The 12,203-nt window shown below is 35.3% G+C and overlaps 1 protein-coding gene across 5 annotated transcripts in view; it reads left to right on the forward strand.

The window, feature by feature from the left end:
• The window catches only part of VPS8 (VPS8, CORVET complex subunit), a 259,945-nt gene that overhangs the window by 106,774 nt on the left and 140,968 nt on the right, over positions 1 to 12,203 (forward strand). For all 5 annotated transcript variants that reach the window (XM_021069974.1, XM_021069973.1, XM_021069976.1 and 2 more), the window contains one exon: positions 1,908 to 1,959. In XM_021069974.1, the coding sequence (XP_020925633.1) occupies positions 1,908 to 1,959 (52 nt within the window). The remainder of the gene's footprint in view (positions 1 to 1,907; positions 1,960 to 12,203) is intronic.

The following is a 12,203-nucleotide window of genomic DNA, read 5'->3' on the forward strand; positions in this document are numbered from 1 at the left end:
GATCTGGTATTGCTGCGGCTGTGGTGTAGGCCGGTAGCTGCAGCTCTGATTTGACCCCTAGCCTGGGAACTTCCATATGCCACAGATGCAGCCCTAAAAAGAAGGAAAAAAAAGAATTATGGGTAATAAATTGTGGGTTCATGGAGTGCCCTGCCAGCCCATTGCTTTCTTACAGTGATTTCATTGTCTAAGTCAAAAGATCTAGGACTCTGCTGAAGCCATCCAGTCCATTTTTTTGTATATTTAATGAATACCCAAAATCATCTTTATTATTATTAAATCAACAGTCATTCCATGATATTTCAGTCTTCTTTAAACATTTAGCTTGGTAGGTGAATATCCCTCTAATTCATAACTCCTTTAGTTTTGGTTGTACTGCTTGTCTCTTGGTCATTTTCTAAATGAGTGCCACAGCCTTCCCCCACTGATTTTGACCTTAATTTTCTGTGTTTCAAATAAGCATTCTTAATATTTGAACACTTCTTAGCTGCCTCTTCAGTGAGGTCTAAGACCTCCATGGATGCAAAAATGTTCTCCATCCCGCTATTAAACCACAATTAGGAAGAATTAATGTAATTTTTGGTTTCCCTCAAAATAATCCCTGAAAATAGATTCTAATTTGATGCACTCTATGTTGATAAAAATGATTGCTGGGTTTATGTTATTGTTGATTTTAAAGTTTTTGTTTTGCGTGGGCTCTTTATTCCTCAAAATCTGGTTTGCATTTATAACTATGCATCTTAGATGGAACACTTTTCTATTGAGGTTGCCTTGTTTTAGGAGTAGTTTTCAAGTTTAATAGCTTTCAGCAGGAGCTTGGTTTTATGATTAAATAGTCATTTGGAGATCTTAGCCGTGGGAGGTTGGGTGCATCCTGTGATTCTTCTTTTATGATTCTCTACCTTGTCAGTTTAGTTATTTCAGTTTACAGAGGTCCCAATTAAGAACTGTAGTGCCTTTTGAAATTTTCTAGATATTTTTAAAATAAAAGGTAGTGTCATCCTATTTGAGATGACCTCTATAGTCTCTGAAATCTTTTCTTAGTTCTAGATCTGACTGCTTCTGAGGTAAAAGTCCTATGCCTTGTATTGATTCACACTGGGACTGGGAGCACTCAGTAATGAGTAGATTACTAAGTAGCCAGATAAGACTTATACACCACTTTAACAAAACTTTGGGTGTAGAGGTGGCATTTAGATTTTCCTTGCAAAGCATAAATTGTTTTGTTGCGCTTTCTGATGCTAAAGAATAGCAGGATTTGCACCAGTGATAAGGATCAATCTCCCAGGAAACAGGAAACTCCCTCCCAGGAAGGCCAACGTAGTTTTGCCATTAAGCTTGTATTTTCAGAGGTTCTGCTTAAATTTAGGTAATGTTCCTTTCTTTGATATGTTTTCAGTTTAAAGTAATCTCCATTACCAGTTTGGTGGGCTATTAATCCTTTGACTTGCTTACTATTTTTTTAAAAATTAAGCCCTTTTAGGAACCTAAGGACATTTTATATTAGAGATAATAATCTCAGAGTTCCCGTTGTGACTCATAGGGTTAAGAACCTGACTAGTATCCATGAGGATGTGGGCTTGATCCCTGACCTCTCTCAGTGGGTTAAGGATCTGGCGTTGCTGTGGTTGTGGCATAGGTTGGCAGCTGCAGCTCCAATTTGACCCCTAGCCTGGGAACTTCCATATGCTGTAGGCACAGCCCTAAAAAAGCAAAAAAAAAGAAAAAAGCAATAATAATCTCGATAAAGACCTTCTCCTAACTGGTATTAATTAAATGGTTTCTTTCAGTGAGGAATATGACAACATGATTGTTTCCCAGTGATCCTGAGTGATTGATAGCCTAAGATTTTTGATTTTTAAAAGATATTCTTAATGTTGATTGTTTTCCTATTAATTTTAATGCAGAAACTTTTCAGAGTCATTGCTCCTCCTCTGAATGCAGGGAAGACGCTAACAGGTATTAATTTTCTAAGCCTTAATTTTCTTCTCTTTTGTGTTTAAAAATATTATTTAAATAACATGGGAGTTCTCATTGTGGCTCAGTTGGTTATGAACCCGACTAGTATCCATGAGGACATGGGTTCTATCCCTGGCCTAGCTCAGTGGGTTAAGGATCCGGCGTTGCCGTGGGCTGTGGTGTAGGTCACAGGCGTGCCTTGGATCCCATGTTGCTGTGGCTGTGGTGTAGGCCAGCAGCTGCAGCTGCAGCTCCAATTCAGCTCCTAGCCTGGGAACTTCCATATGCTACAGGTGGAGCTCTACAAAACAAAAAGCAAAATAAATAAATAGCATAAAATTCACCAATTTTATGTGTACAGTGTGAATTTTGATAATCATACACATCGTGTATCTACCACCATAATAAGATTATAGAAGGAACTGTATAGTTCCTTCACAGTGAAAAGCTGCCTCCTGTCCCTTTTGTACTCTGTTCCTCATAGCCTCACCTGCAGGGAATCATTGATCTATTTTCTGTTGCTACTATTCATGCAAATAGAATCACTCAGTATGTAATCTTGATGTTTTATTTCTTTCACTTAGAATAATGTTTTTGAGATTCATTAACACTAGTAATATTTTGCATGTATTAATATTTTGTTCCCTTTAATTGCTGAATGGTATTCCATGGGTTGGATATATTTTCATTCATTTATCTATTCATCAGTTGAAGGACATCTGAGGTATTTCCACTTTGGAGCTATTATAAGTAATGCTACTACGTTTGTAAATGAGTTTTATTCTGTTTTTATTTACGCTTTTTTTTTTTTTATGAGGAAATGTAGATTCACATGCAGTTCAATGAAATGCACTGGAGATTATATATAGTCTTTACTCATTTCCCTCCAGTGATAACATTTTGCAGAACTAAAGCACAATATCACAACCATATGTTCACATTAATAAAGTCACAATAGGAGTTCCCATCATGGCTCAGTGGTTAATGAATCCGACTAGGAACCATGAGGTTGCGGGTTCCATCCCTGGCCTTGCTCAGTTAAGGATCTGGTGTTGCCATGAGCTGTGATGTAGGTCACAGACGTGGCTCAGACCCCACGTTGCTGTCGCTCTGGCGTAGGCCAGTGTCTACAGCTCTGATTAGACCCCTAGCCTGGGAACCTCCGTATGCCTCGGGTGTGGCCCTAGAAAAGGCAAAAAGTCAAAATAAATAAATAAATAAAGTCACAATACACAACAGTTTCATCACCACATATATCCCTTATGTCCTTATCCTCCATCACTGACCCCTAGCTATGAGTAAGTTTCCATATTGGGCATATGTATTCATTTTTCTTGGGTGGCTATCTAGGATTGAAATGGATGGATTATATGATAAATGTATGTTTTATTTTCTAAGGTATTGCTGTTTGGTTTTTCAGAATAACTATATGAATTTGCATTCCCATCAGCAATATGTGAGAGTTCCAGTAGCTCCATATCCTTGCAAGCACTCTGTACTGTAGGTCTTTCTTAAGTCTTTAAAAAAAAATTTTAGCCATTCTAGTGAGTGTATAATGGTATCCCATTGTGATTTTAATTTTTATTTCTCTGATGGTTTAGTGATGTTTAGCATCTATTCATGAATTTTTATCCATTCCATTGACATACCTTTTTTTTTTTTTTTGGTGAATTATCTGTTTAACTCTTTAGCACTTTTTAGGGCATAGGAGAGAGGTGTTATTTGACTTCATGTTATTGAGTTCTAGGCAAGTGAACCCCCCAGCGGTGTAGTCTGGATACAATCCCTTATTAAATATGTTTCACAAAAATTTTCTCTCCATCTGTGGCTTACACTTTTTTCTTTCTTACTTTCAGTTTGCTAGTATTTTGTTGAGGATTTTTGCATCTGTGTTCATCAGGTATTGGCCTATAATTTGTCTGATACTTTTGTCTGCTTTTGGTATCAGGGTGGTGATGGCCTCATAGAATGAGTGTGGAATTGTTCTTACTCTGCAATTTTTTTAAATAGTTTCAAAAGGGTAAATGTTAACTCTTCTCTAAATGTCTGGTAGCATTCACCTGTGAAGCCATCTGATCTTGGAGTTTTGTTTGCTGGGAGTTTTATAATTACTTATTTAATTTTAGTACTGGTAATTGATCTATCCATATTTTATATTTTTTCCTGGTTAAGTCTTGGGAGACTGTACCTTTCTAAGAGTTTGTCCATTTCTTCTGGGTTGTCTGTTTTATTGGTGTATAGTTGCTATAATAGCCTCTTAGGGTTCTTTTTATTTCTGTGGTGTCCGTTGTAACTTCTTTTTCATTTCTGATTTTATTGATTTGGGCCCTCTCCTTCTTGATGAGTCTGACTAAAGGTTTATCAGTTTGGTTTATCTTTTCACAGAACCAGCTTGTAGTTTCATTGATTTTTTTTTTTTTTTGGTTTCTATTTTCTTGACCATGTTTTTCAAAGAACAAAAGTTTTTAATCTTTATGAAGGCCACTTTATTTTTTTCTTCTGTAGTTTTAGACTTTTGGTGTTTTGTTTAAGAAATCTTTGTCCAATTCACTGCCATAAAGATTTTATTCTTTGTTTTCTTCCAGAAATTTAATAGTTTTAGCACTTGTACTTGGTCTATAAGCCATTATGAGTTAATTTTCATATATGATGCAAAGTAAGGTTCAAGGACTTTTTTCCCCAAATCCTTTAACATTTTTTTGAAAAGATTGCCTTGTTTCCATTGAATTAACTAGACACTTTTTTTGTAAAAATTTTTTTGATAAAAATTGATTTTTAAACTGTATAAGTTTGGGTTTATTTCTGTGTTCTCTGTTACGTTCCATTCGTCTGTATGGCTATACATATGCCAATAATATACTGTCTTGATTATAGCCTTGTAGTAAGTCTTGAAATGAGGTGTCTTAAGTCTTCCAACTTTTTCTTTTTCAAAATTGGTTTAGCTAATCTAGGTCCTTTGTCTTTCTATATAAACTTTAAACTCAGCTCATTGGTTTCTTTTAAAAAGTTTATTATAATTTTGTTTGGGATTACATTGATTCTTTAGGCCAATTTGAAGAGGATTGCCCATCTTCACACAGTCTTCTATGAATATGATTTGTTTTGGTTCATTTATTTTGGTCTTTTAAAATTAGTTTGCTTCCTCAACTTCTACAGAAAGGCAGCTGTGATTTTGATAAGAATTGCTTTGATTCAATAGGTCAGTTTGGAAAGTATTACCTAGAATTATTAAGTCGTCTAATCCATGAGCACAGAATATCTTTCCATTTATTTAGGAATTAAATAGAAATCATTTCTTTCAGTGATGCTTTGTAGTTTTCAGTGTATAAATCATATACTTCTTTTGCTAAATCTATTCTTAGTTTATTTAGTTTGCTGCTATTGTTTATTTATTTATTTGCCACATTTGTGGCATGTGGAAGTTCCCTGAGCCAGGGATCAAACCCACCCCACAGCAGCCTCCCAAGCCGCTACGGTGACAAGACAACCCCGGGTCCTTAACCCATTGTGCCACAAGAGAACTACAGAAATGGTGTTTAAATTTCATTTTCAGAATGTTGATTGGTAGTGTATAGAAATAAAATTGATTTTTTATATTGATTTTGTGTGCTGCATCCTTGCTGAATTCCTTTATTCTAATTTTTAAAATGGATTCTTTAGACTTTTCAATGCATATAGATCATGTCATCTGCAAATAGAGTTAGTTTTATTTCTTCCTTTCTAATCTGAATTCCTTTTATTTTTCTTCCTTAATTGGCCTGTCTAGAACCTCTAGTACAGTCTTGAATAAGAACTGGCAAGAGTGGACATCCATGTCTTTTTTCTGACCTATGAAGAAAAGCATTCCCTTGTTTACCATTAAACATGATGTTAACTGGAGGTTTTTCATAGATGGCCTTATTAGTTTGAGGAAGTTTCCTTCTGAACACTAAAAACACTCAAAGTTTGTTGAGTGTTTTTATCAAATTCTTTTTTCTGCATCTATTAAGAGAGTCTTGGGGGTTTTGCTCTTTATTTTATTGATATGGTTTTATGCTTGATTGATTGTCATATGTTAAGTCAATCTTATATTCTTGGAATAAATCTCACTTTTCACAGGGTAATCTTTTTTACATGTTGATGGGTTGAGTTTGCTACTCTTTTTTGATGATTTTCTTAAACTGTCTTCATTAAGAATATTGTTCTATAGTTTTATTTTCTCTTCCTATCTTTTTTCTGTCTGGGTATCAAGTATACTTAATATCTTGGTATCCTTGCCTTATGGAATGATTTGGGAAAGTGTTTGCTTTTCTGTTTTTTTGGAAGAAGTTTTGAAGGATTGGTATTACTTCTTTAAATATGTGGTAGAATTCATTAATGAAGCCATGTGGGCCTGGGATAGTCTTTGTTGGAAGTTTTTAAATTACTAATTCAGACTACGCTTGTTAAGTCTATTCAGTTTATCCATTTCTTCTTGAGTCAATTTTGATACTTTATGTATTTCTAGAAATTTGTCTATCTGTTAATTTGTTGGCATATATTTATGGTATTTTCTTGTACTTCCTTTTGTAAGATCTATAGTGATGTCTCTTATTACTAATTTTTGTTATTTAAGTTTTCTCTCTGATTTTCTTGGTCTGCTTAGCTAAAAGTTTGTCAGTTTTGTTGGTTTCTTTCAAAAAACCAATTTTGATTTTATTTATATTCTTTATTTCTCTTTCTTCTTTTATTTATTTCCACTTAGTCTTTGTATTATTTATTTCATGTTGCCCTGGGTTTAAATTTTTTTTTTTTTTTTTTTTTTAGTTTCTTAAGGTGAAAGTTTAGATTGTTGATTAAATCTTTACTTTTTTTAAAAAAAATAGGCGTTTACAGCTACAATTATGTCTCTAAGCAATGCTTTAGCTGCATCCCATAAGTTGTGGTGTGTTGTATCTTCATTTCATTCATCTCGAAGGATTTTCTCATTTCTCCTGTGATATTGGTTATTTAGAAGTCTGTTGTTTAGTTTGCACATATTTGTGAATTCCTCACATTTCCTTCTGATAGAGATTCTAATTTTATTCCATTGTAGTCAGAGAACATATTCATATGGTTACTATTTTTTTTTTTAATTTATTGAAACTTATAGCCTAACATATGGCCTATTCTGGAGAATATTCCAAGTGCGCTTGAAAATAATGGGTTGAATGTGTTCTGTTGTTGAGTGGAATGTTCTTTAGATACCTGTTAGGTTTTATTGGCTCATAGTTTTGTTCAAGATTTCTAGTTTTTCTTTTTTTTTTTTTTTTTTTTTTTTTGGCCGCCCTTTGGCATATGGAGTTCCCAGGCCAGGAGATCACATCAGAGCTGTAGTTGCAACTTAAGCCACAGCTGCAACAGTGTGAGATCCTTAACCCACTGTACTGGGCCAGGGATAAAACCCATGTCCCAGCGCTCCCAAGGCACCACCTAACTTGTGCCACAGCGGTAACTCCCTGTTCATCTTCTTCTAATTGTTCTATCCATTATCAAAAGAGGAGTATTGAAGTTTCTAAATACTATTGTTGAAATGCCTGGTTTTTACTTTAGGTCTGTTAGCTTTTGCTTCATTTTATTTTGGAGTTTGTAATGCTCTGGCAGACAGTGTACAATTCTGCCTTAGCCTTCACTTCCTGCTTGTGCAGATCCTCAAAGTCAGCCATAGTTTGTAGGCCTTCTCAGGTCTTTCCTGGGTATGTCAACAGCCCTGTACATGCACATGTCCTTCTAGAGTTCCAGAAATATGTTGGAGCTTTTGAAAGCCCCTGTAGACCTCCCATTCTCTCATTTTTCCTTTTAAGTTTTTTGGTGGATCTCTTATTAGTCCCTTCTGGTAGCACTGCCTCTGACACCTGTAAAGTTAAATAATAATCCTTGGAAATAGTGCTGTTTGTTTAGAGTAAGCTCTGAATCAGGACAGAAAAGATAAGCCCTGAGAAGGAAGCTTTTAAGTAAGCTGCCAGGTAGGTCAGATAGTGACAGTTCTCTAAGGATGAACTTGTGGGGGGCTCTAAACCCATTTTGTCTCTTGCAGTGGCTGCCAGCTTGCTGCTTTTCACAGCTACCATAACTACAAGACTAATTATTGGTTTCAAAACTAATGAGGCGGAGTTCCCGTCGTGGCGCAGTGGTTAACGAATCTGACTAGGAACCATGAGGTTGCGGGTTCAGTCCCTTCCCTTGTTCAGTGGGTTAACGATCCGGCGTTGCCGTGAGCTGTGGTGTAGGTTGCAGACGCGGCTTGGATCCTGCGTTGCTGTGGCTCTGGCGTAGGCTGGTGGCCACAGCTCCTATTGGACCCCTAGCCTGGGAACCTCCATATGCCGCAGGAGTGGCCCAAAGAAATACCAAAAAAAAAAAAAAAAAAAAAAAAAGAAATAAAATTTTAAGTCTGTTAGATATAACATTTTGTTCATTTTAGGATTGGACTTGATTTTCTTTTCTCTTAAGAAAAATAAGTTTCATTTTCTTGATGCTTCATATACTGGATAATTTAAATTGTATCCTAGATATTTAAATGATAATATTTATATTATATTGTGGAGATTCTGGATTCTGTTATTTTTCTCCAATGAGAATTTTTTTTCTCTGCTTTACTGGTTAATTTTCTTGGCTAGGCTTGAAAAGCAATATTACAAATTAGAGCAGAAATTAATGAAATTTAAAACAAGAAATCCAGTTGAGAAAATTGTTGATTTTGAGGAGTATGGTTAAAACCAAAAGCCATTTCTTTGAAAAGAGCAATAAAAATCAGTAAGCCTCTAGCTAGGCTAACTTAGAAAAAAGGGAGAGAAGACAAAAATTACTAACATCAGAAATGAAAGCAGGGACAACAGTGCAGATCCCATAGACATTAAAAAGATAATAGAAGAATATTATGAACAACTCTATGTCCATAAATTTGATAGTGCAGATGAAGTAGGCCATTTTTTTTGGTAAAGATATAATTTGCCAAAACTAGCACAAGAAGAAATAAACAATATTAGTAGGCCTATAGCTATTAAAGAAATTTAACCACTAATTAATAACCTTCCAAAACAAGAAGGACTAGGCCCAGATGTGAATTCACCATTGAATTTTACCAAACATTTAAAGAAGTTATACCAGTTCTCTCTGGTCTCTTTCAGAAGACAGAGCTGAGGGACTACTTTCTAACTTTTTCTATGAGGGCTACATTACCCTAATACCAAAACCAAAGACATTACAAGGAAAGAAAACTACAGATCAGTATCTCACATGAAGATAGATGGCAAAAATCCTCAACAAAATATTAAGCAGATTGAAGCCAACAAGGTATAAAAAGAATTAGATAGCAGTGAGATTTTATCCCAGGTATGCAAGGCTGTTTTAGCATTTGAAAATCAATTAATGTATTTGATCACATCAATAGGCTAGAGAAGAAAAATCATATGATCATATCAGTAGATTCTGAAAAAGCATTTGACAAAGTCCAACACCCATTCACAGTACAGACTCTCAGCAAATTAGGAATAGAGGAAAACCTCCTCAACTTGTTAAAAAAAACCTACAGCTAATGTCATACTTACTGGTGAGAAACTTAATGGTAAGGAACTAGGCAAGGGTGTCCTCTTTTTGCCACTGCTTTTCAACACCATACTGAAAGTCCTAGAAAATGCAAAGATAAGAAAAGGAAATAAGAGATATACAGATTGGGAAGGAAGAAAACTGTCTTTGTTCACAGGTGACATGATCATTTATAGTCAAGTATGGAAGAATTGACCTAAAAAACTCCTGTAACTAATAAGTAATTATTGCAAGTTTGTGGATATAAAGTTAATATACAAAAGGTAGTTGTTTTACTATGTACCTGCAGTGAACAAGTGAAATTTGAAATTAAAAACACATTACCATTTATAGTAGCACCCTAAAAAATGAGATACTTATGTATAAATATAGCAAAGTATATGTAAGGTCTATATGAGGAAAACTACGAAACTGATAAACGGTATCAAAGAACTAAATAAATGGATAGGTATTCTTTGTTAATGGATAGGAAGATTCAATACTGTCAAGGTTTCATTTTGACCCAACTTGATCTATAGAGTCAAACAATCAAAATCCCAGCAAGTTGTTTTTTGGATATTGACAAACTGATTCTGAAATTTATATGGAGAGGCAAGTGACCCAGAATAGCTAAGGCAGTATTGAGGGAGAACAAAGTTGGAGAACTGACACTACCTGACTTCAAGGCTTAAGATAATGCTACAATACCTAGTGGCTCAATGGGTTAAAGATCCAGTGTTGTCACTGTGGTGGCTCAGGTTGTTGCTGTGGCATGGGTTTGATTCCTGACCCAGAAACTTCCATATGCTGTTAGTGCAGCCAAAAAAAGGAAAGATAAAGCTACAAAAATCAAAACAATGTGGTGTTAGTAAAAGTATAGAAAAATAAGTCAGAAGAGCAAAACCATTCAGAAATAGACTCTAGTAAACATAGTCAACTGACCTTAGAGGAAGTAAATGCGATACATTGGCATAAAAATAGTCCTTTCAAAAAATGGTGCTGGAACAACTGAATATACACACACACACACACACACACGAGTCTAGACACAGACCTTACAGTCTTACCAAAAATTAACTCAGAGTGAATCATGGATCTAATTGGAAAAGGCAAAACTAAGAAGTTCCCATTGTGGCTCAGCTGGTTAGGAGCCCAATAGTATCCATGAGGATGCGGTTTCAATCCCTGACTTTGCTCAGTGGGTTGAGCATCTGGCATTGCTGTGAGCTACGGTGTAGGTTGCAGATGTAGTTTGGGTCAGGTGTTGCTGGTCATGGTGTAGGTCTGCAGCTGCAGCTCAGATCCAACCCCTAAGCCGGGCACTTCCACATCCCTCAAGTGCGGCCCTAAAAAGACCAAAAAAAAGAAAATGGAGCTATAACTAGACCAATCTTTAGACCAAAAAGTCGAAGTTAAAGAATAGTGAACGAGCATCAAGAGTGGGCGAATTGTTCATGGTGTGAGGAATATAGGAATTTGTAGTTGGTAATACTGATAAAGTGAAATTTCTATTTTTGACAGATGAATACTGGACATAATAAAAGAAAGTGTACATCTTTATAATAAGCCTTTATAAACACTCCAAATCTGTGCTGTTGTAAGTGCAAATAATCTTGAATTTCTCAAAATTATATGAATAATAGCATTCTGCTTCAATTTCAAAACATCTTTTTAATCAATACTTTATTTTTTAGAGACGTTTTAATTATGTTCACAGCAAAATTGAGAGGAAGGTAGATTTCCCATATACTCCTTACTCCCATACCACACAACCTCCCCCAGAGGTATATTTCTTATAATCAATGAACATTCACTGGCATAAAGTCTATAGTTTATATTAGGGTTTACTTTTGCTGTTGTACATTCTATGGGTTTTGACAAATGTATAATAACATATATCCATCATTATAGTATCATAGAAAATAGTTTATTGCCCTAAAAATCTTGTGTTCTACATTCCACCCACTTCCATCCCCTAACAAACATTGATCCTTTTACTGTCCCCATAGTTTTGCCTTTTCCACAATGTCATGTCAGTGGAATCATACGTGATATAGTCTTTTCAGACTGGCTTCTTTCACTTAGTAATGCATTTAAATTTTTCTAGATCTTTTCATGGCTTGATAGCTCATTTCTTGTTAGTGCTGAATAACATTGTATTGTATGGATATACCATTCATCTACTAAAGAACATCTTGGTTGCTTCCAAGTTTTGACAATTATGAGGAGTGCTACTATAAATATCTGTGTGCAGGTCTCTGAATAAGTTTTCACTTCCTCTAGGTAAACACTACGGAGTGCAATTGCTGGGTCAAACAGTAAAAAGTATGTTTAGGTTTCTAAGAAATTGCCAAGCTGTCTTCCACAGTAGCTGTACCATTCCCACCTGCAATAAATGAGAGTTCCTACTGCTCCACATAATAGCAGCATTTGGTGGTGTTGGTGTTCCAGATTTCAGCCGTTCTAATAGGTGTGTGTACTGGTTTCCCACTCATATTTTAATATGTAATTCCTTAATGATGTTGAACATCTTTTGACATGCTTACATGCCATCTTATATCTTCTTTGGTGAGATGTCTGCTTAGGTATTTGCTCACTTTTTAATCGAGTTGTTCATTTTCTTATTGTCAAGTTTTAAGAGTTGTTCATATATTTTGGAGAACACTCTTCAAGTATTTTTTTCCCAATTTGTGGATTATCTTCTTTTTCTCTTAGACATT

The sequence above is a fragment of the Sus scrofa genome, chromosome 13, assembly GCF_000003025.6.
Source record: "Sus scrofa isolate TJ Tabasco breed Duroc chromosome 13, Sscrofa11.1, whole genome shotgun sequence".
Lineage (NCBI taxonomy): Eukaryota > Metazoa > Chordata > Mammalia > Artiodactyla > Suidae > Sus > Sus scrofa.